This window comes from Pogona vitticeps, chromosome 5 (assembly GCF_051106095.1).
Source record: "Pogona vitticeps strain Pit_001003342236 chromosome 5, PviZW2.1, whole genome shotgun sequence".
Lineage (NCBI taxonomy): Eukaryota > Metazoa > Chordata > Lepidosauria > Squamata > Agamidae > Pogona > Pogona vitticeps.
This window is the reverse complement of record NC_135787.1, coordinates 39,353,589-39,378,359: the sequence shown is the minus strand read 5'-3', so window position 1 is coordinate 39,378,359 and position 24,771 is coordinate 39,353,589. Positions and strand designations below refer to the sequence as shown.

The 24,771-nt window shown below is 41.2% G+C and overlaps 1 protein-coding gene and 1 long non-coding RNA gene across 3 annotated transcripts in view; one reads left to right on the top strand and one right to left on the bottom strand.

Annotated features, from left to right (window-relative positions):
• The window catches only part of MAML3 (mastermind like transcriptional coactivator 3), a 344,514-nt gene extending 327,638 nt beyond the window's left edge, over positions 1-16,876 (top strand). Inside the window, exons 3-5 of the mRNA XM_020783074.3 lie at positions 1,920-2,159; positions 5,498-5,603; positions 12,841-16,876. Of these exons, the coding sequence (XP_020638733.3) occupies positions 1,920-2,159; positions 5,498-5,603; positions 12,841-13,832 (1,338 nt within the window). The 3' untranslated portion in view covers positions 13,833-16,876. The remainder of the gene's footprint in view (positions 1-1,919; positions 2,160-5,497; positions 5,604-12,840) is intronic.
• LOC110073651 (uncharacterized) overlaps positions 16,718-24,771 on the bottom strand; it is a 43,175-nt gene continuing 35,121 nt past the window's right edge. For both annotated transcript variants that reach the window (XR_013545856.1, XR_013545855.1), the window contains exon 6: positions 16,718-18,170. This is a non-coding gene — a long non-coding RNA (uncharacterized LOC110073651). The remainder of the gene's footprint in view (positions 18,171-24,771) is intronic.

Sequence of the window (24,771 nt, the reverse complement as noted above, 5' to 3'; positions counted from 1 at the left end):
TACTATTACACTTCACATGCAGTCATCTCAACAAAGCCATTGGCAAATGCTTATCTGGTTTCCCAAACCCTGGCTGTGAGCAACTTCCCTTGTGAGCTGGGCTATCATGCCATAAATGTCTTCCTCCCACAAGTAGACACCACTGGGGCGGTTCACAAGCAAGGAAGCACACAGCATGATGACCTCCCCATGCATGAAGAAGATTGTTTTAAATAATACAGAAGGTTGTTGAGAAACTCACCATGCAGACACTAATCCCTGTAGTGAATATAACATCTAGCCAGGTGCTCAGCCCTTGACAGCACCCTCTTCATTCTGCCAAACTCCACATGCTGTGGTGATGGTGGTGGTGCTGATAATGATGATTAATAATTATTAGCTGCCTTTCCATGTCTCTACTCCCCAAGAAAAGTATAATAAAATACATTTTTGAAAGAAATTATTTTTTAAAACAGCAAATAAAATTTTAATCAAAATCTTAAACAGTTCAGGTATGAGGTCCTTCTGGTAAAGACCAGAAGGGATTGTGAAGAACTCCAGAAGGATCTCTCCAAACAAGGAGAATAGGTGGCAAGATGGCAAGTGTGTTTCAGTATAGGAAAATGTAAAGTAATGCACATTGTGGCAAAAAAAAAACACCAAAAATTTTATTTATCACATGATGGGTTCTGAGCTATCCGTGACAGATCAGGAAAGAGATGTTGGTGTGCTAGTGCCTTCTCAATGAAAGTGTCAGCTAAGTGTGCATCGGCAGTGAAGTAGGCCAATTCCATGCTAGGTATCACTAAAAAGAGGATTGAAAATAAAACAGCCAACATTATAATGCCATTGTACAAAGTGCTGGCAAGGCCACACCTGGAGTATTGTGTACAGTTCTGGTCACCGCACCTCAAAAAAGACATAATGGACTGGAAAAGGTACAGAAGAGAGCAACTAAAATTCTGACTGGGCTGGGGTACCTCCTTTATGAGGAAAGGCTATAGTGTTTGGGGCTCTTTAGCCAAGAGAAAAGGTGCCTGAAGAGGGACATGATTGAGATGTACTGTATACAGTTATGCAAGGGATGGATAAAGTGGATAGAGGGAAGCTCTTTTCCCTCTCACACAATACCAGAAACAGGGGACATCCACTCAAATTGTGTAGATCTTTCTTTTCCCAGCATGTTGTTAGTCTGTGGAACTCCTTGCCATAGGATGTGATGATGGCATCTGGCCTAGATGCCCTTAAAAGGGGATTGGCCAGATTTCTGGAGGAAAAGTCCATCACAGGTTACAAGCCATGATGGGGATGTATAATCTCCAGGGTTAAAAGGAAGGTACCTCAAAATGCCAGATGCAAGGGAGGGGTATCAGAAGACAGGTATCTAGTTGTCTCATGTGCTCCCAGAGGCCACTGGTGGGGCCACTGTGAGATACAAGAAGCTGGACTAGATGAGCCCTTGGCCTGATCCAGCAGGGCTCTTCTTACGTTCTTCTATGTTCACATAATGCTGTGCATCTCTTCACATTTAGGGAAAGGCTTTCTTCCATGTCCTCCTACCACCAGAAATTCAGCTGGTGTATGTAGAAGAGGGATTTCTCCTATTTTTACAGCAAGAACTTTGGAACTCCTTGTCACCAGATCATAGGCAGGTCATGAACTGCATCTGGGAGTTTCCATAGAAATTTGGGGTTGAGACCAACTTCTCCCCATTAATTCTGTGAGCTGTTTCTTCCGTGGAAGCTCCCCTCCATTTGGTTGCCAGGTGAGAGTTTTTTTATTCCAATGTAACCATGGTATATCTGACTCTTCAGGTTCTGGCTTTTTATATGTTTTTTTTTTAAATTTATTGTTTGGTTCCCTCTTTTTTTTTGTTACCTCGTATATGATGGAAAGGGAAAAAATGATTTATATGCAACTTTGTCTGTTTCATTGTCTAGGACCAGCATGCTGTGGGATTGTCTCGGTCTACAGGCCCCATGCAGTCCTCTGTGCCACCTGGATCCAGTAATGTGGGGACAAGCCCTGGGAGTGCCAGTTTCTTGAACAACCAGCCTCAAGCAGCCATTATGAAACAGATGCTGATTGAGCAAAGGGCACAGCTCCATATGATGGAGCAGCAGAAGCAGCAGTTTCTGTTACGGGAGCAACGGCAGCAGCAGCAAATCCTGGCAGAACAGGTATTGTATCCTTTTGTTCAGTGTCTTCAATGACTTCCCAACATTGACAGGGAAAAATGAACAGGGGAGGCAAAAAAATCTTGGATATCCTATAATAATAATGACCAACCCATTTTTTTCCAAACTATAATTCTCACAATCCCATTTCAGTCTTGGATCTGTTCTCACACTGTGATCCAGAAGCTCAATTCTGGTGATCTTCAGAAAGGCTGGATAGCGGTTGAGAATATCTACTCTTAGTTCTGAACTTACTTTTTTTCTAACCACAGAGATGGAAGCCATTTTGGTTACTGGACAGGCAGATAAGGCTGTAGCTTGAAACCCATAAATTTCATAATGTTACACTACTTCAGTCCACTATTTTTTTTTTTGCCCAATTTATCTGTTAAAGGGACCTTTCTCAACAGTTAGGCTGGGGGCCTGACATTGTTTTTGATGATTATGCTGATGTTGATGGAGGAGGGATGTTATTAAGATGTGCATTTTATGCATGCTTTGATTTATAGAACAAAATAAAGTTTATTAAGTGGTCTGCCAAGACCCTGACAGTTTCTAAGGAATGCTGGTGGTCTAGAACATCTGTCTTCAAAACTCACTCAGTAGGCTATTGATTGTTTGCCTGGTTTGGAAAAGTCATTTATCTCTTACTTTGCTCTCCATGCTCCCTCTGTCTTCATCACAAGCCCACTGTAGGGATGAACAAGATAAGGACTGCAAACCACTTTAAAGGGCAATAGAAATGATAAAACTAATTACTAGTGTAATTGGGATAGCAGCCAATTGCTTTGGTACTTAAGGGCATCCCAAAGGAGAAAACAGAATGCATGCTTGAAACACATCTACAATCCTCTCCCTTTTTCTTATGCTTGCCTATAAGACAATATGACAGTGTTTCTATAGTAAGTGCTCTTGTTTCATTCAACATGGAATATCAGTTGCTTGCTTATATAACAAGGTCTACATGACTGTTATTCTTTCTGTGACTTTTTCACACAGAGCTACAAAAAATTAGGATTGGGCCACTTGGGAGTTAAGAGAAAGAAAGAATCATACCAGCATCGTTTCTATACCCTTTGTACTTACCTTCCAATCCTGGCAAGCTTGGTGAAGTGCCAGCCTTTCCGTAAGGTGGAGTGAGGTGGCTGTCTCATGGAGCTGGTGTGGACAGTCGTGAAAGGGCATAGATTGCTATTTAATTTATGGTTACTGTACTTTTTTTTCTGAGAAGAGTTGCCAATGGGATTTTCAATCTTAGGGGTTTAAACCATTTGGCAAGCCTCGCGTACTGGATACCTTCATCGGGCAGGGACGGGCTTTGTATGTGCCATTCTGCCTCAGGCAATAATGGCTGGTCCATCTGTACAAATGGCGCACTGTTTGCCTCAAGTGTTGGCTCTGCCCAGCCAGCTCACCCTGCCTACCTATTTGTCACAGTCAGAGCCTCACCTGGGTTCCCCTCCTAATGCATTCCCAGACTCATGGTCTTTGTGAGGGGGTGGGTGGGCAGGCAGGGGGTTAGAGAAAGAAAAAGAGAAAGAATGTGAGTGAGTGAATAAAAGAGTGAATCTCTGTTCATGAATATTCACTTTCACAACCTGTTCTATGTACTGTCCTGGTTCACATCTGGCTCCACTCATAACTGCCTGCTAATTCTTTTGTTGCAGCAACCACAATGGCACCAGGTGCTACTGGATCTCTGAGGTAGCAAAACGTGTTGGGCCAGCTATGTTCATGTCATTGTTCAACCACAGGGGAACTAGGGCAACAGCAGCAGGAAGACTGCTGTCTTATGAGTTTATCCTAAAATTACTGTAGTTAAGAAAAAATTCGGGTTATTGATGAAAACAAGCTATGATAATTTACATTAAAAGGTGTGTTTTGGGGATGAGCAGGTGTTTCCCAAATCACCTAGTGTTTTGATCTACTCTAAGTTAGTATTAAGAATGAAAGCTAAAGCAGGAAAAGCAAGAAGCCACTATGGAAAAATACCGGTATATGTTGTGTCTGAATACGTGAATTTTGTTTTTGTGATCTGTGTATTAATTAATACAGTACAGTATATGGAACAACTGGCTGGACCCAGTCATCACACTGAGCAGACACACTGAAATCAGTGTATTTTCAGCCATGACTAACTTAAATTCCACTGATGTGAATGGGTTAAAATTAAAAATAGTGGAATTTAATTCCAGCACAACAGTTTGCTATTCTGGGAGAGTGTCCATATTGTATGAATTGCCAAAAACATGTGGATGATGTTTCATACATTGTTTGCACCAACTTCTTATCGATTTATTAGGTCTGTACCCCTCCTACTCCACCCCCTCCTTGCAATTTCTCTCCAAAAATGGGAAATCCATTTCAGGAGAGTATAGAGATTGTTGAAGAAAGGAATAGCCAGGCAGTATAAAGTGTTAGCCTTTGATTAGGATATTTATGTATCTCCTGGACCTCTAAGATTGGGAATATTTTGTTTGAGGCATGGCAAGGGAACCAGGCTAATTCCTTATGTTATGAAACTGGCTTTAACTTCATTTGTGAAGCCTGCATAATTAACTTGTAAACCACCCAGAGTGTGCTTTAAGCACTATGGGGCAGTATATAAGCAGCATGGCTTCTTTCTGAAAGAGGTCCAGAAATTCAATAAAACAAAATGTGCACAGTCACATAAGTAAACCTCCTCCCCCTGTTCCACTTGTAACACATTCCCCCCCCATTTCTTTTAAATGGATTGGAGCATAACTCCCATCATCCCCACCAAGGTTGGGGAGAGCTGCTCTTATGTTTGCATTTTTATGCTTCTCCCATAGCATGTTATTTCATTTTTGGAACAGTGCATACAGCAGCAGCCACAGAACCACATGAGCAAAATAAGTGTGGCCTCGCAGCTGCATTAAGACTTAACTAATGAACTAAATAATTGACCAATCTGTAGCGCTGGGCTTAATTATCTTCTCACGCCAATGTGACTAATTCCAGGAGTTTGGCTAATGAGATTTGTTACAAAACCATTCCTCCATCATCTATTTTGCCCCTTTCCTTTACTTGGACCTGGCAGAAGTAGTAACTGTTCTCGGGAAGCCAAGAGGGAGAGAGCTGATGTGCAATGACGTGAAATGCTTGGAATCAAAAGCAGCCTGTACGACAAGCGAGAAGAGTCCTTGATCACCTACAAGCCCACTTACCGCTCACTTGCCAAACACTCCAAATGGCACTTGTCGTTCAAGAACACCTTGCCAGAGAAGGAACAATGTCAGTGTTTGCTTTGCCATTTGATGTCAGAACAATTGCCAGGCTCTTCTCTCCCGACTCTTTTCCTTTTGTTCTTCTCTTGGCAGCATTTGCATCAGCAGCAACAACAACAGCAGTCACATTTACCTCGGCAGCATCTCCAGCCACAGCAGCGGAATCCTTATCCGGTGCAACAGGTCAATCAGTTCCAAGGTGAGAGCACAATCCTTTTTAAGGGTCAGTAGCTGTCTGTCTAGCTGGGCCTATTTATGGGCCTAAGGTGCTATCTTGTGATGCCGCTGATCTCCATCAAGGGTGGGCAAAGTGCATCCCTGGGGCTGCATTCAGTCCTCGTGGCTGTTTTTGTACTCCCGGTGCACCTCTGGCTCGCTCCCTTCTGGGGGAAATGTGGATTGCCCCTTCTAGAATCTGTCAGGAGTCTCGGTTCTTCTTTAGGCTGCAGGTTCTGTTTAATCACCAACAAGCAAAAAAGAAACAAAACTGGAAGGAGGGCTTGTATTTTTAGTGGGTTTGCTGAGATCTCTGATTTTGGTGGTCCCAGGAGCAGAAAATTAGCCCCTGGAGCCTGTCGGGATCTGCAGAGCCATCTAATTTGCCATCCCCGAGGTGCATAAATTGCCTGGTGATAATGGAAGGGATGGACAATCTCAGCCAACCTGAGAAGGAATTGTTTCAGACTTCAGCGGAAAGGTGAATCTCCCATATTCCTGGGTAAATCAGGAAATCAGGGTGCCATTTAAACAGCCACAGAGATGAAAGGGAAGGGGTGCTACTCTTGCCTGCAGCTCCTGCCTCTTAGTTCTTTTTTTAAACATGCAGAGAAGAGATGTGATGATGCTTAGTGGCCCTGCTTCCTACCTCCCCAATCTCCATGCATTCAGCTGGAAGTCTCCAAGGACTTTCAGTGGCACTTGCATAGCATACGTTGCAGTTGGATCATACTCAATTTTATGGATATTTTCTTTTCAATAATAGTTGGTGGTAAGATCAAATAGTAAAAAGGAGAACATTTAAGAATTATCGTGCACTATTACAAATGGATGGATTTTAATATTTTAAATTTACTCTTGTAATTTCCACTTAATGAGGAGCTCTTGTTGCTGAGAACATGTTCTAATATCCTTGTTGCACAGGATAAAGCACTGGTTTTATTCCTTTTTTACCCCCATGCCTCTTTTGATAAAATGAACATTTCATGCCCCCTTCAAACTTCATACTTTATTCCCCGATATACAGTGGTGCCCCGACTTACAAACGCCCCTACCTACAAACATTTCGACTTATGAACAGCTCCACTCGCAAAAATTTTCTTCGACTTGCGAGTCTTCAACATAAGAACAGAAAAAGGCAGGAGGAAAAGGGGGAAATTCAAACTGTTGGTGGCAAAGAGGCTGCTTCTTTGTAGCTCTTTCGCCCCAATGATTAGAGCAGGGGGTTAGGGAACTTTTTTACTCTTGTGGCACAGGAGGAGGAAGAAGAGGCGGGGGGCCTCTGCAGCACCGCTGGGTGCGGGAAGCTGGTGCGCTCTCTGCCCACCCCTGGTGCAGGTCTACTAATGAGTAAGGCCCATCAATGGCACAATTCTACTTGTGTGTAAGGGCCACCAAAGGTGTGGGTCTACTCATGAGTAAGGGCCACCGAAGGCATTGCGGTTGGAGGGGCTCTGTGGCCGGAGCGTGCGGCAGTGGTGCAGGAGGAGGAAGGAGAGGCGGGGTGGCTCCGGTTCACCACTGGGTGCGGGAAGCTGGTGTGCTCCCTGCCCATCCCTGGAGTGGGTCTACTCACGAGTAGGGCCGCCTACACCACTGGCCGGCGGCCGCCAGGGAGTGAGTGCCATCGGAGGAGGCTTCGGTCTGCCTGGTAAGGCACTGCTTTTTGCTTTTTAGAAACTTCTGGGTGGGTTTTGCAGGGTGGGTTTCAGCTGAGGGGGGTTATGTTTCTGTGCTGTGTTGTTGTTTGTTTTTGGTGATTTTTTTTTGTCAGTCCCAGCATGGGGATTGCTTGATGTTTATTTTTGTTTTGTTTCTTTGTTTGTTTGCAGCCTTGGGGCTTGCTTTGTTTATTTTTGGTTGTTTTTTTTTAAGCCCCAGTGCCTTCCGATAGAGCTTTCTGTGTGCTTTATTTATTTATTTGGTATTTTTTTGAAATGCTGAAACAGATTAATCCCATTCCCATGCATTTCAATGGGAAATGGTGCTTCAACTTACGAGCAGTTCAACCTATGAACACCATTCTGGAATGGATTAAGTTGGTAAGTCAAGGCACCACTGTATGTGTTTGAAATGTGAAAAGTTGTTGTAACTTGGATTGACAAAGACAGGGGAAGAGGTGAGTGGGCATTCTCCACCCTCAGAGTAACAGCAGCATTTTATTATTATCTTTTTAGATATTAGTTTTTGTTACCCTGGTGTGGGAGTGGAGATTTGGTGCGGGGATCCTTAAAAGTGGCCTACACAATGTCATTAAGCGCACACAACAAATGCTACATTACAGCATAATTCAGAAGAGAAGAAATAATATACACATCATATGGTAATGATGGTTAGCTCAATTAAAAAATAATAGCTATAATTTTCCATTATCCAAATGAAATACTGTAATATGGGATCTTTTAAAAAATAAAATAAACACACTCCCCACACATTCCTGATATGCCTCCAAAGTACCATACACCACTGCTTGTGAATCAAGGGAATACAATTTTGTTCTTTCCTTTTCTCTCTCTTGTAAAGGAACAGCTGCACTGAAAGATAATGGAATAAGTGGTCCAGGACCAAGGCGGTCTGATTCAGATTCTTTACTGTTTATTATATGGCATGAAAGTCATTTTTTCAATTGAACGCATTTGCATCAGTTCAGACCATGCAGTTGCTTGGACCAATACTGAATGAGCAAACAAAACCTGGCTTTCCAAGCTTCCTAGTTCAAGATGGGGAGAAAGGAAGCAAAGTTCCCATCAATCAAGCACTCATCTCCAAATCACTTTTTTAAAGGGCTTAGAGCAAGCACTGACATGCTAGGTCAGCTGGAGAGCAAAGGCAGGGGGGAGTGTGAGGAGTCAGCAGAGAGTGGGGAGGAGATTGCTTGTTGAGGTAACTCTTTGCAGCTTTGACAGCTTATTATAGTAGCTTTTGGCATCTTATTAGCAAACTTCCGATGTAGCCCTGCTTCCGCAAATCCACAGGGACACTGCAGAGCTACCTTAACAAGCTGCAAACAAGGCAGATAACCAATTTTTTCCTTTCTCTTTCCTGACGCCTGTGTAGTTGACTCAAGTGAATTATGGTTGTGACTTCACAGTGGCTCTATTTGCATTTTTCCTGCTGTGTAGTCACATCCTAAGTTGGTGTAACTCTGTTTCTTCTTAATACCTCAAGAGAGAAGGCTCAATTCGTATTTTGTAAAAGTGGATTGGGGAGACTTTCTAGTGGTTAAAGCAAAGATGCATAATCTGCATAATAATATCATGTTGGAACATCTGGTTTATATGCTAAGGAATGAAAGAAACATAGGTTCCCTCTACTTTTTAAATCAATCATACTACGCTGTGAAAAATACTATATATTTTAATTGTATTTTCATGTTGTTGGCAAGCTAAAGAAGAGAAATGAAAGCTCAGCTTTCTTCTGCATTATGTATTCAGCATTATATTGAACCAAAGCCACAATGAACTCTTGGCATAATCAAAATTCCTGTAATTATTTTTAAATAAAAGGTGATAAACATGGGAGCATATTTGTTCTACAGAAATCAATAATTCCTCCCATCCATTTCTCCCTGCACATCCCTCCTCATCAGGAAGACACCTCATTTGGTTATCTGACAGGATGTAGAATTTAACAAACATAAGGTTTTCTGGCTTCATTGGTCCAAGGTGGAGTAAAATGTGCTACCAGTATTGATTTGTTAATACACCATCTCTGTTTTAAATGTTCAGGCAAAACCCCACATTTCCCCCCCCCCCATAGACATAATCAGGAACAACACTATAGAAAATCCATTCACTTATGCCTCCTAAGCTATAAAAAAATTGATTAGCCACTCTGCATCTGACATTTCTATTTTCATGGCTTTAGTGTTGAAAGATAATGGAAATGTTTAAAAAGTTTTTCAGATGGTTAACAGGCAGATCATTGTTTTTCTTTCTTTCTTTTTTAGTTCTAAGTGTTTAAGTAGTTTTTTTTTTCAACTAATGCTTGCAAAATTATGGGGCTGCATCACCTCCTTCTTTGACATTCAGGTTAAATCTGGTTGCAGCCACAAACAATACAGTACAGTACTGAATTTAAAAATGCAAGCTAAGCAGAGGGTTCCACAAACAGGCTTTATAATGGCAAACATGGAGATTGTATTTAAAAATACAATACTATTTTTATTTTGTTGGTTTTGTTTTGTTAACACAGCAATCTCAAGTGGCAGCTGATAATCAGATACTGGATATTGTCATGGGCCGCAATTCTACACACGTGTACTAGAAATCAGAATAATTGACAACAGTGGAATTTATTGCCCAGTAAATGTACTAGCAATTTTAGAGCATTTTATGCTGTGATCTTCACACCAAATAAGACCTAGCTACGTGTTTACTAACAGGTCACTGTTCAACTAAGTTGGTACACCAGCTGTTGATTTTCAGTGTCTGTGTGCAAATGGGAGAAATCAGGTGAAGTTGTGCTTATTTAGACGAAGGTGTACTGCTTGGCAAAGAGGCAAGCATTACTGATTCTTTTTTAAAATATATATTTTTAACAAAGTACACAATGCAGTGAGATTCGTATGAACAATCTCCATATTTGCCATTATAAAGCCTGTTTGTGGAACCCGCTGCTTAGCTTAACAGTTTTTAGATAGCTTCTTCTGATTTCCACTCAAGTGCGTACGTTAGAATATGTGACAGAACTTTGGCGAGGCCACATGGGGTAACAGGGAAAACAAGGTGATTGGCTTGGGGTGGCGGTGCAGGTAGCCAGTCTGTCTAGGAGAGCCTGAAGGCAGAGGGGCCTGGGGAGAGCCTAAATGGAAAGAGAAGTTGGAATGTAATGGAAGGTGGAGGTTGTGTTTTGGACAGTTGGGCTGTCACTGAAGAAAAACTGATGTTGAAATCTGTTTCCCTATAAGTTGTTACTTTGCAATAGACAATATAGTTGTTGTAGGTTTTTCGGGCTGTCTGGCTGTGCTCTTGAACCTCAAGAACATGGCCAGACAGCCCGAAAAACCTACAACAACCATCGGATCCCAGCTGTTAAAGCCTTCGAGGATACAAAGAGAATATAATTTGTTTAATTCTTTAACCCCTTGTCTAGTATATTTAATGGCTTGAGTCAAACCCTTTAAAGCAGGGCCCCCCAGGTGTTCTTGGACTACAACTTCCAGAAATCCTGGCCAGCAGTGGCCAGCACAGCTAGAGGTGAAGGCCTCTGGGAGTTGCAGTCCAAGAACATCTGGGGACCCAAGATTGAGAACCACTGCTTATGGTTATTTTTGAGTGATAAGCCTGGGTTAACTTTTGAAAGTCTACAACATACAGGCAAGTGAGCAATGTCACTGTATGTATGCTAACATTATGCAGAAGATGGAGTTTGACCAGATTGTTAGTACACCTCTGTGATTAGAAAACTCTGAATGCAGCAGATCGTATATATACTCTCTGACATGTGCTGGCAGGATTGAGAAAAGTCACAGTCTAAAACCCTGAAGAGTAACTCCCTATCAAAGTAAAAAATACCAATCTGAACAGGGAGCAATTCTTTGACTCTTTATGAGGAAGCTTTCTAGGGTCTGATGTTGTTCAAGAAGTGGCTTTACAGGAGCATAGCAAAGGCCCCTCAGGACACAGCTGTGGCTGCTGAATTTCAGCTGCACTCATCTCTGTTCTCCATTGTTCCAGATGTTTTTGTTTCAGCTAGTGAAATGTTAGGTTCACCCTTAGGTTCATTGGTTTCCCTCTTCAGGCAAACAAGCAAGCGCTCCATCAGCAAAATGATAACGCAGCCAAACAATGCTTAGGAAACAGCCATTATTCTGATATGTGTGCCGTTGTATAGACACTTCAGCACCTTGTGAAAATACAGGATTAAATCCCTAAGAGCAATGCAGTGCAAGTTTCTGTTTCATTAAGCTATGGTATATGCAGTCAAGCATCTCCCTGGCATTCATCCCACTGGCCCAGAGTAAGGATAAGAAGAGATGCCACCTTAATCTGTCAAGATTCGTAATTTGTTAGATCAGCATCCTGGAATAAATGCATTTACATGAACTAATGCTGTAATTGAGTCCCCTTATCAGAAAAAAGGTGGTCTATAAAAAAGAAACCCAAGCAAGCAAACAAACAAATTCTGTGCATGTATAGTCAGAAGAGATTTGTTCCCTGATATGTATGTTTGGGAATTTAGCAAGCCTTGCTTGGAACTGGGCTTGGAATCCCCATTTAGGCTAGAATCCATATTTCCCTATAATTTGAATATCGCTTAGGGATATTTTCTGGAATGATACTAAACCTAGGGGAGTCATAGAGTGATAGAAGATAGAGAGAAAGATATCAAGTTAACGTATCTTGCACCACATTAACTGAGCAATGATGAGTCATTGTGTAATTGTATACTGCTTTGAAAACTTCAGATTCCACAATATGGCCAAACGTGTTGGGTTGGTTTATGCTGGGTGTAATATGCTGTAGAAAATCAAATGAACTTCTGTGTTGCTTTGCATATTCAAAAATTGTTAGTAATAGTTTTTTTAAAAAAAATAGAATAAAGTACAGTAGGGACCCCCCCATACCTTTGGGGGATCAGTTCCATGATCTACCAAGGATGCCTGAAACCAAGGATAGGAGGGAACCTTATATGCAACATATAAGAGGTTGGAACAAAGGCTACAAAGGGGAATCCTTTATGTTGCATATAGGGCTGCGACAAACTGTGGATAAGTGAAACCGCAGATCTTGATTTTGTGGATATGAGGTTCCTACTGTATTGTGCTTTTAAGCCATATTTGGTTCTTATAGGAGATTAATCTACTTGTCATAGTTCTCATGTTATCTACAGAGCAAATATTCTATCTTACAAACTGAACAGCAGTGATGCTTATTTAGGACAGGACTGATATTTGCATCTTCAAAATGGATGTGGTTTGTATATAGCTTGTATGTCAGAGCTGGAAAGAGTATATGTGCAAGAGAAATTAAGATGTTGGATTACAGCTGAAATGACCAGAACATTTGATGAATAGATGGTATCATGCAAATATAATTCATTCTTTTGCCCAATATATTTATTTATTAAAATTAGATCCCACAAAATGGTACTCTGGGCAGCTGAAAGTAATAACACTGAAATAAAAATCAGTAAACTAAGCAGAAAACATTCTGTACATTTCTGCATTAGGGTGAAATCAATCCATTTAATAATATAGTCTCCTTCTTCCGCTTCAGGTTCTCCACAGGACTTAGCAGCAGCAAGAAGTCAGGCAGCTCTTCAGAGCATGAGGACGTCCCGAATGATGTCCCAGAACACCAGCATGATCACCATGGGGTCGTCCCCAAGCACTGGGGCAATGTCTGCTGCAGCCGGCCAGTCAGAAATGGGGATGGCTCCCTACAGTAACCCAGCAACTAGCCAGCCAGGAATGTACAATATGACCCCAGGAATGAGCCAAATGTTGCAGCACCCAAACCAAAGTAGCATGAGTCTGACCCATAATCCAAATCAGGGGCCGAGGCAGCCTACCTCCACACAAGGGGTTGGCATGGTTAGCAATTTTGGTCCAAACATGTTGGTGAACTCTGCCATATCTCAACAACACCAGCAGATGAAAGGACCTGTGGGCCAGGTTCATCCCAGACCACAAACTCCCAGACTTCAAAACATGATGGGATCTATACCACAAGGAGCGCAGAACTGGCAAGCACGGGGGTTACAAGGTATATCTGGAAGGACTAGCAGTGAAATGGGACCTTTCAGTAATGGTGCTGCTTACCCTATGCCATCGGGTCAGCCAAGGCTGCCCAAGCAACATTTTCCACAAGGCATTAGCCCATCCGTCATGGATGCAAGCGGAACAGTACGGACCCTGAACCCAGCAATAGGAAGACAAATGTTGCAACCACTCCCTGGACAGCAGGGAACCAACAATCAAGCCAGAACCATGGTTATGCCTCCAATGAGTCAGGCAGTGCCCACTCTGACTGGTTTTAACCAATCCCCTGTACAACAGATACCAGGGGGCAACTTCAGCCAGAGCAATCAAGGTCAGATTTATGAGAGGAACCCCACCCAGGACCTATCATACAGTTATAGCACTGAAGGAGCTGGAGGTTCCTTTCCAAATATATCAGAAAGCACAGACCTTGTAGATTCCATCATTAAAGGTGGGCCAGGAGATGAGTGGATGCAAGAACTCGATGAGTTGTTTGGAAATCCATAGCACATGGAGGTGTGGACAATTCCAAACCTTTGTGGGGTCAAAAGGGGAAAAAAGGAAAGCAGGATGTTGGCCATCCTTATTTCCTTATGTCGTTTTTACACTGTGCAAAGCAAGCGGATCTGTGGCCGATAGTGGAAGACATCAATGAGATACAAAGTGTCAAGAAGAAGGCCTTTTCAGCATCTCCGCAGCAGGCACCACACCAAAGCAGATTTTCCTGCAGGTGGGAATGAGGGGAAAAAGAGAGAGGCCCCTTCCCCACAACTGCTACTTTCCATTTGAGGGCCCACAGGAAGGGCTAAGTGGGCTTCATGTGGTAAAGCACTGCCTGTATGGCAAAGTCCCTTGGCAGTGAAGTTCCTCATTCAATTCCATTGGAAGCTTTCAGGACACAGAAGAGGAGGTTGCTGGGTCAATGCACAGGAATTGTTAAATAAGAGTGAGCAAGCCACATACACACACACACACAAGCACAGGTCAGACCAGGTGCTAAGACTTTGGGTTTCATGAAATACCAAGTCTCTCTGTGTGCTTCTGTATCCAGTTCTACGGGGAGTCAAGCCAAAACTGCTTGATTGTGGTGACTAGACATGCCCAATGGGTTCATTTAGCGTGGTATTAAATCTCTAGGTGCACCAAAAACCCTCAACTGGATGGTTTGCCATCCCTCTGCTGTTGTTTTCCTCTATGACCAAGTGCTTTGTGATTATAGACAAGGAAATATACACAGCGCTAGAACTGGCTAAAGCTTGTGCAGTATGGAATGCAAAACAAAACAAATTGAGAAGGGGAAAGACACCTCTAAGAACTTGTAAGTGTTGCCATGTCGCTTGTTCTTTTCCTGGAAATGCAAGATGAATAGGTTTTACTTATGTGGGGCTGCATTGTACATGAGGGGGACTTGATGTTCTAAGCCATCGCTGTTCAACTGGGATGTCTCGCAACTCAAGGAGGAAATGGTGCAAAGGGCACAACTGGAGAAGCCAATAACTAATTGTACATCAGTTACTTGGGCATGAGTGTCAACATACTGTACTGTATCTCTTGGCAATCTGGAAGTAAGCTTATGCCTAACATTCTCCAAAACCACATTTTTTTCACTGTTTCTACTTTGTACATGCTAATACCAGCTTTGTTATGATGCCTCCACTAGTCAATGAGAAATAAAGTAAGGAAGGACAGCCCTTCTGTTGAAGTAACATCTGACAGTAGTTGTACATAAAACCTTTGCGCATTCCAAAGGTCATTTTCAAAAGAACTGTATACACCACTATTTTGTGTGGCTAGGATTGACTCGTAGTGTTTTGATTAGGCCTTTACAGGTTTTAAGTGTGAAGTCACTGATGTTGGTGGGAACTCAGTGTTAGACAGTTTGGCTGTGTCTTGAGTACAGGCTTGGTATCGATTGGGCCTACTGCCATAGTGCTTTTGGGCCAGATTTTATGTTACATGCAAACATGTCACTAAACAGCTGTGGTACCTTTTTTCCTTTAGGCAAAATAACTTACAGAGAGAACATCTCTGAATGGAGAAGTAGCAGAATTATACGGTTCTTTAGTCTTTCCCTGTCAGTTCTCTCCTTTGCAGTACCTTCCCAGCTGCTTTCCTACACCTCTTCCTAGCACAGTGTTATTGAGAGAAAAGTAACTTGAAGCAGTGCTTCTAAAGAAAGGGAAGAAGAAGCAGGCAGAAAGAGGTTTAATTGCTTTCATATCCATCTAAACATTACCAAGGAAGCAGCCTTCCTTGAACATAGATGTGCGGAGAGAATCACGTTTTATGTGTAATATATTGTTAGGCCCTCAGATATTTTATTTACACTGTGGCACAAGGTTTTAACATTTTAACATAGCAGTCAAACATATGCTCCACTAAAATCAACAAGAAATATTTTGTTGACTCTTATGAGAGATACAGGAAGAAGAAAAATATAATTTCTTTATTGTGACATCCTGCTTTTGCTGAAATATGGATTGACCAGTGCACTCGCACAGCAGTGGTGCTGGCACGGAGTGAAGCAATTAATGGTATGTTGTGGGCCAGAGTCAACCTTCATCTTAGCACCAACGGAAGGAGAGCTGTGTGCTGAGGATCCAAATGAGGTTTAAGGCTGTGAATATTCTGAGCATGATTGGGTATCATTATACCTTGTAGTACTGGGGAACAAAGAATAGGGCTTTGTACATCGTAGGGATCAGCTGGAAATTAGAGAAGAATAAATGTTTCCTTCGTCATGTAAAAGCATTAGACAGGAGCCAAGTGGACTTGCTTTCATCAGCTGTCTCAGATTGAATCACTCTGTCCTGGAAAGGGTAGCAAGAGAAAGACTTTCAGTGCAACCCTATGTTTGTTTACCCTGAAGGTGGTCTTGCTGTGTGCAGGGGGAATTGCTTTAAAGTAACTGTGCACAGAACTGCGGTATTAAGACACTGGGGCTTTGAACTGCACAAGATCTAATAAGTAATAAAATGTAATGTCCCTCTTTGTCAGAAATATACAGGCCTGTGATGAGGTCTCAGAATCCATTATATTTGTAAAGCTTCCCTCCAAATATTTTAAACTGGGACCAAGCGATACTTTAAAAAAATTAAATTTATTATGTTGGGTTTTTTTTTACTGTGGTGCTGATGTGTATGAAATGTATAAAAAATAATTCTGTAAATATGTTTTTACAGTCTTGCAGACATCACTGGGTCTAATCTGTAAAATATATACATAAAATAAATATAATTATATAAATATATATAAATATAAATATATATATAATGTTTGTTTAAAATAGAGTATTTTTATTTCATTCTTTAACTCATCCTCACTGCAGTGGTATTGCACTTCAGATGTCTAATTACTAATTTGTACTGTATCTTTGCCAGCAATTTGCTCCATTTTATTCAGATTTTTCTAGTTTACTGTTTTTTACTTTGTACCTTGGACATTGCTTATTTCTTTTTGAGAACTGTACAGAGCTCTGGAAAAAAATGTAGAAAGAAACTAATACCATACCAATTTTAAGAAAAAAAAATAAAAGATGGTTATCTGTTCAATCTTTAGGACTCTTGTCCTCTCATTGTTACCCTTGGTATAGTACTGACAACTTACCAGTTTGGTTCTATTATTTTATAAGCAAATAGAGAGCTAGGTTGTTCAAACAAATTCAGAAATCAATAAGAAACTGCATTGTACCATATATCATTGGTCAGCTACACCAGTATTGTCTGCATAAATTGGTAGTGGCTTTTCAGGGACTCAGAGGTGACTCCTTCCTAGATATAGTGAAGACCTCGGGATTAAACTGGGATCTCTTCCATGCCAGGTTTGTGTTCTGACTATAGCAAAGTGTGCTGCTTATATATTGCCCCATCGTGCTTAAAGTACTTTCTGGGTGGCTTACAATTTAATTAAGCAAGCTGCACACTGACAGCCAATGAGCTGTATACTCAATTTACTGACCTCAGAAGGATGAAAGACCTCTGCAAGTGATGGCCTCTTCCTGAACTAGAGAGTATTATTCAATTCAAATGTCAAGGAAAGGCAATATGATGCAGTCCTGTCTGAGGCTCACAAATCTCAAGAGCACTGCCAGATCAAAATCATTTTTATGTGGAGGCGTGAATGGCAACCAGTTTGACCATCTTGTTTTCTTACAATACCTCCCAGTACGTAAGCCTTCTATCATGCAGCTTGTGGAAAGGTGGCGGTTTGGGGCAGAGCACATGCTTTGCAAAAAGAAATACGTTTGATCCCCGGTGTTGGAAGTTTACAAAGGTATCAGGTGATGTCAAAGGCCAGCACCTGAGACCCTGGAGACCACTGCTGGGCATGCGGGCAGTGATCGTTGCTATCCAGTTCAAAAATTCTGAGAGTGGTAACATAACAGAGAGGGGTAATTGAACTGTAGTGTTACCCTGCAGTTCACAGGTGTGATATGTTAGCTCATCACAAAAGCAATTAAAGAAATTAAAAATTTCCAGCTTCCAGCCAGCAATATGACTTAACCTCTGTATAATTGTTATGCACCCCCTGCACACGCACACACAGGTCCATGTATAAGACAGGACCAACTCAGAAGTCAAAATAGGCCAGTCTGGCAGCTGGTACAGATACTTTTATTTTTCCAGTTCTATTGATTGTAATTTGACAGTCTGCAAGTTGATTGAGAGTTCAAGTTGTTCGATAGTTCGGAGAACCAGATTTGATTTTACATTCAGCAAATATAGGCAGTTGTGTGATTAACTAACTGCAAGCCTGAGTTTGCTCTCCCTCCTGCAGTTTTTTTTAACTGAGATGCTTGCTCTCTCGTTCTTCACAATTTCACAGTTGGTACCAATTGAGTCAATGCTAACAAAAAACAAACATAAAGCTTTTCTGTGAAGGAATGGACAGTTCTTTTAAACCTACCTAAAAACATAGTCTCTGAAATACATTCTGTCTCCAGATTTAAGATGTCTAAGAATATTTTTGCATGTTCAGACTTACTGTATGCTGAAACACCTTATGACACCTTACATTTTTGACAAACACCTTTAGATTCACCCCATTTTCCTTTAGGAAGCAAAAAGAATGTTCTATATTAGAGTGGGTTTGGTGGTTACAGAAAGGCATATATAATTTCAAAATTGTTGCAAAATTCCTTAAGTAGAGGTTGGTATATACTGCTCTGCATCTACAGCGAAAATTCAAATACTGTATATTCAGTTGCTGAAAGCAAGCTTAGTACTGTAACAAGCAAGCAACATATTCCTCTCATTGAGTACTGCATTTTTGTGCTCGCTTATGACATCTCAGTGAGGGTTCCACTCTTTCAAATACAATATTTGTCCATTTTCCCTAGTTTTTAAAGTTTATACATTTATCTGTAAGGTGACAGTGCTCATGTGGATTTTGCAGGGGTGGGGTCCAGTTCAAGTCAATGGGGATTGTATGCTGTTTTGTGAGAGTGAGTCAATTTCACTGCAATTTCAGACATTATTCAAAAGAACAAGAGTAAAGCAGAAATAATACTACTAATAATAACTATGTTGTCAAGTCACTTCCAACTTATGCCGACTCTTTGGAGGGAAGGGAACAGAAGAGAGGGGAAGGGGAAAACAAGCAGACCCAGGCACCAGGTATGAGAAGAAGTTTCAAACTCCTAAGCTGCAAACAAGGCTATTTCCACCTCTCTCTCTGCTGACTTCTTTGTGGTTGGCTGAAGCTAATTAATGCAGGAAAACCTGACTTCCCAGGTGCAACTTCACAGCAGATCTTTCCACATTTTTCCGCTGTATGGTTGCACCTACACTCTCAGAAATGGGGGTAGAGAACTCCAGTAGATCCTCTGGGGGACACATAGTCCCTTCAAAAGGCCAAAAAAAAAAAAAAAAAAAAATTCAGACAAAGCCAGAAGTGTCTAAAAATCCACAAATATTTTGTGATGGGGGTATTGACCATTATGGGGAAGTTGCAGTGTATTTGAAAAGCAAGTCACTGCTTCTTTAGCTATACAAAATCCATTTTTAATTGGGGCGGAGGCAGTTGATTCCAGGGCCAAAGAAACAACTTTAGTGCTGCACTTCACTGACCACTCTCTTATAGTAATTTTTTTCTTCTTAAACTTTCTTTCTGAGATTTCAAATAAGATAGAGATTAACCTTTTTGAAAACTATTGCAGGTTAAGCAAAACAATGAAGAATCAAGACACATATCAGCTGATAGTGAGCAGAACTAGATTGTATTGCATAAACTTCTCAACAGACGTCAGCTGGTGTCTTCCTGATTTCTGCATTTTAATTATGTTGTTATTTGTGCAGTACTGCATATTGGAAGCAAGATTCTTAAAATATAAATGCATTTCAAGCAGTTTTTTTGTCAGTTTGGTGGATTTTTCTGCATGGATGAAAGCAAACAAAATTTCAAGGAACTCATACATTTTGCATTACAAGGGAATACTAGCGAATGAATCTGTCTGATTGCAATTTACTCCACATAGTTTATCTATTTAAAGTCCAGGAAAAGAATCTGATTTATTTATGCATAAGGATCTTGAGATCAGTTTATCCTGTTTATTTCCTTTACTTCAACGAAGACCAAGTATTGACCAAAAAGTGTTTTTGCAAGCTTGTACCAAAGAGGAACATAAAAAAAATTCAAAATTCAAATACTATAAAAACCTATTGATCTTTTTTGGAAAAAAAAAGTAAGGAGGTAGACAGTAACTTGTATAGAGCACTTATGTTTTAGCATGATACAACACACAGAACAAGCTACATTAGGTCTTTGTATAATAAAACGAGGGAAGATATTCTAATCGACACCACCAGTGGTGGAATTTGAAACCTATGTTCTTGATTTGAGTTTGCAGCTCCCATTCTGAAATTGAGAGGCTGACTACACAGGCTTTATGAGGTGCTGCAAGAATGGGCAATCAGATGGTGTCTTTACTAGAGCACACCAGCCCGCCCACCCCCAGAACATTTCTACCCATACCTTTCTGACCCCTGTAAATGGGCTTCCAGTTTTCTGGTGCAGGTAGGATCTCTCTGGATTGGATCCATTCCAGTGCATGTGACAAGTAGAACTGATCCAAAGCAAGCCTTCCTCTTTGCCAATATTGTGTAGTGGTTTAATAAGCAAGACACTTCAGGATATTGGCAATTTAATCACTTCCCCTGCTCGGCAGAGGGCAGGTGAAGTGGGGGGAAATATTGTTTCCAATTGTATATAAATTGTATATATTATTGTATATAGACTGCTGATGTGCAACATTAATTGTAAAACTTTTCTTAGAAAGGAATCTTTTCTTTGCCTCACCTGAAAGAGCTGCTTCAAAAACCACCCACAGTCAAAATCATGATGGTGGTTTTCACCAGTCCTTTAGAGAAGGCAAAGAAAGGGGTTTTTTAAATACATAACTGATGCACGGTGTCAGCATGATCTATATACAGTGGGAGGGATTTCTCTTTCATTTCTCTGCCCTCTGCCAAGCGAAGGGAATGATTAATTTTCCAATATCCTGAAGTGGCTTGCCTATTAAACTACTTCACAATATTGGCAGGAGCTATTTCTATGTGAACAGTCCGGCTTTATTAGATTGTCCTAATCAGGCCCAAGTGTTTCCAAGCAGCCCATACTAGCATGCGCACCCCACTCACCCACGAGCATGCCACACCCATCAGCAAACACTCCATGCCCATCCACGAATGCGCCTGCTTACCCGCACATGTGCACAAACCACCACGCTCACCATGCATGCATGCGGGGGTGGGTGGGTGGGAGGTCTGTCTCTGCGGCCTGATCCTGCAAAGCCCACGAACTGGCACCTGGCTGTGGACCAGGGGTTGGGGACCCATTTTAGGTGACTAGCCTCAGCTCATGGTATCCTCTGCTTCCTAGGGCTGGGTTGGCCCCATTCTTACAGTCCTTCTGCCAAGGTGAAAACATTCCATTTTAGTTGGCTTTTCACATCTAAATGCCCTTGCAGGGTTGTATTACTTAGAAAGGGATGTAGCAAATTTTTATCAGCATTTTTAAAAATGCTGTGTTTTTTCTGTGTTTATGATGCTACTTTTTCCTAAAATCATTACACTAAAAATTGAGGGCCATCTTATACATGAAAGTAAGCTGAGAACACAGAGAGAACAAAATGGCCTGTACCTTGCCTCTGTAAGCAGGCTTCCTTCAATCAAAAGGCTTAGCTTCCTAAAGTCAGGAGACTTAGCTTCCTCCAATCACAAGCCTTATGGAACTGACGTCAACTGATGCTGAACAAACCAGTTGGAGCACACCTCATTGGAGGTGGAGCCTGTAGGCTCAGATGCAACAGGGACTCCTAATGTCTGAGCATTCTGAGCCCAGAGTCTGAATACTCAAAGCTAAGTTTTCTTAACTTTGGGGTTAGAAACTTGGGGGTGGCATCTTATAAATGGAAAAATATGGTATTTTAAATTTATTTTAACGTTCTTTGGTTTAATTCTACTTTAATGATAATGTCTTAATCTATTGTTATTTTATAAATGTATTTTTAATTATTGTGTACTGCCTTACTTTGACAGGGTGAACATGCCAGGTAGCCGACATGCTCACGGTGAGCCATCATGCCCCTTTAAGATGGCTGAGTGACCTCAGTCAGGGGAAAGGCTTAAGGCAGTGGTCCCCAACCTTGGGCCTCCAGATGTTCTTGGACTTCAACTCCCAGAAGTCTTAGCCAGCAGAGGTGGTGGTGAATGCTTCTGGGAGTTGTAGTCCAAAAACATCTGGAGGCCCAAGGTTGGGGACCATGGGCTTAAGGCATGGGGAACTAGAGATAGAAAGCAGCTGGAGAAGGTGCAGCAGTCTAATCAGGAACACCTGCAGTCAGCAGGAGCCAAATAAAAAGGAGGAAAGAGACAGCTTTGGGAGGCTGCTGGTCAACAAAAGAAGGAACCTGGGTTGATGCCCAGGAGGGGCTGCTGTCACTCAAATGGCTGTGTGACAATCCTCTAGCAGAAGGACCGTCCTGACTAATAGCAGAGCCTCCTTACCTGGACAGGCAAGGACCAGGAGAATAGAAAAGCTGGGCAGCCGGCATCCACATCAAGGCCAAGACAAACCCTCTTTGAACCAAGCAAAGTCTTATGTTGATGGACCTGAAGTCAGTGAAGATAACTGAGGATCATGCTGACTGCCCAAGAACTGCAGTCAGCCCGCTTCTTCCACAGCTGCAGGGATTCTGCAAAGCTGTAGTGCAACTGTAAATAAAGCACCCATATGTTTAAATCCAGAAGTTAAGCCCATGGAGTTTATGCCAAGGAACCCAGCCATCACAAGTTCCACAAGATTGACAATCTGTTATAGGGAGGCTGTCACATGACTCACCATGCTAAGGATAATGTCTAAGGAGATTTCTTAATTTACATCAATTCGCTTCTAAAATTTAAACCTTTTGCATTAAACAAAATTTCAGCCAGTGTGCTGTAGTGGATAGAGTGTAGACTAGAACTCAAGAGGCTGAGTTTAAATCCTGCTTACCCATGGAAACTGACTGGGATGTCTGTGTTGCTCCTTGAGTATCTCACATAACATAGAAACTTTATTGGGGGTACCCTAAGTCAGCATTTTGACATCAAACAGCAACAACACCAACATATTACAGTGAGGAAGCAGATGCTCCTTTATGTTGCTCCATGTGACAGCTGTCTCCCTTTGACAACAGCTGAAAACACAGCTGGGGCAATTTCTATGCCTAGAGTGGTTCTATAGACCAGATGGGTGGGATACAGATCAAACAAACAAACAAACAAACAAACAAACAAACAAACAAACAAATAAATAAATAAATAAATAAATAAATAAATAAATAAATAAATAAATAAATAAATAAAAATTCTCCTTGCCCTTGCAAAGAGGCAGTTAAAAGCAAGAAGATGAATCCTGCATTGTCTCTGGAACTGGCTGCCATAAACCACAATGGTAGCCATCATATGCATGGATTCCATAGGGTGCTTGTTGGTCACTGACCCTTTGCTCCTAATTCCTTGAGAGCTTTTTGTTCACAATAAAGAAAACATTTCCTTAACTGAGTTCACCTGCTGCTATGCCTCTCTATTTCTTTTTTTCCCCCAGCATCCCTCTTTTATCATTTCTGCAGCTCACATGCAGAGAGTTCAGATATGAAGTCTGGCAGCTCGTCTTACTTAACCTTCCACTGCAGTTTGTTTCGCTAGGTGTTCCAGAGGTTGCACTGCCCAACTACTCATTCCCAGCACATATACTGTACTGAATGTGGTGCTTTTAAGTAATGCATCTTGTGGGAATGGCTAGCTTAGACACATAACAGGGAGGCTATGGTAACACAACAGAAAGCCTCTGATCCTCCTATTGGGTGCCCCCAAACCATCACCAATGGAAACTGATTTTACTATCTGATTAACAAGGAGACAGAATATTGTTCTGTCAAACAGAGTGTCAGGTTATGTGCCATCAAGTCAGTACCAAGCCAAATGGCTTTCAAAGCAAGCAAGATAATTTAAGGAGTGATTTTACCAGTTTCACCTCATTATAGATTTTTCAAGACCAAGCAGAGTTGAACTCAGGTTTCCTAAGTCTGTAACTCTATCCATTATAGTGACTACACGAAATTTGGTCTCATATTAAAACAGAGTGTGATACTATAAACTTGAAGAATGTGATTTTATAATTTATCTTTATTTTTAAAATGTTTGCTAAAGCCAAAATAGAAAAAAGACAAGACAAAAACTGTTATGAAAACTCAAGTTGATTAATTTAAATTCATACAGTGGTTTCTGTGTTAATTTCTCATTTATTTCACTGAGCTTACTTAAACAAAATTTGCTTAAAGATTAGACATGTTGTCCATAAATAAACTCTAAAATTGTTTTCATTGTAATGCTTTTTATGCAGACTCAAAGGTCTCTGAAAATATGCAAGCTTTCAAGATATCTAGATCAGGTAAAATGTTACCAAAAGCAGAAAAACAAAATGAGGCAAAACAACAAAAACAAAAACAGAGGGAATAGGAAAGGGAAATGACTCAGAGGACCATATGTGGCACATTCTTTGTCATCATAGATATATAGAAAAACATCTGTAGATAGTACAGTAGCCAAGAGGGCTAAGCTTCACACCATTTTAAAATGTACTCAGAACACGTTAAGACAGTTTAAAATATTTCCCTAAAATTTTCTAACACTTCCTTATTAATCGCCTCACCAGCAGTCTGCATTCAGGAACCACAGACATAACATCTCGCCAAGTTTTTCCCTCCCTTAACTCCAAGGTTTACACCATCTTTGCCTGATGAAGAGATCTTTTAGAACACCAACATATGCTGTAACTTTTTAGTGATCCAAGTTATTTTCCAAGCCTAAATCTTGTTTCTACAAATTAATCACACTGTTACATTTCTTCACCCACCACTCTAACTCCAACATTTCCATGTACCTGAAAAATGAACATATACTAA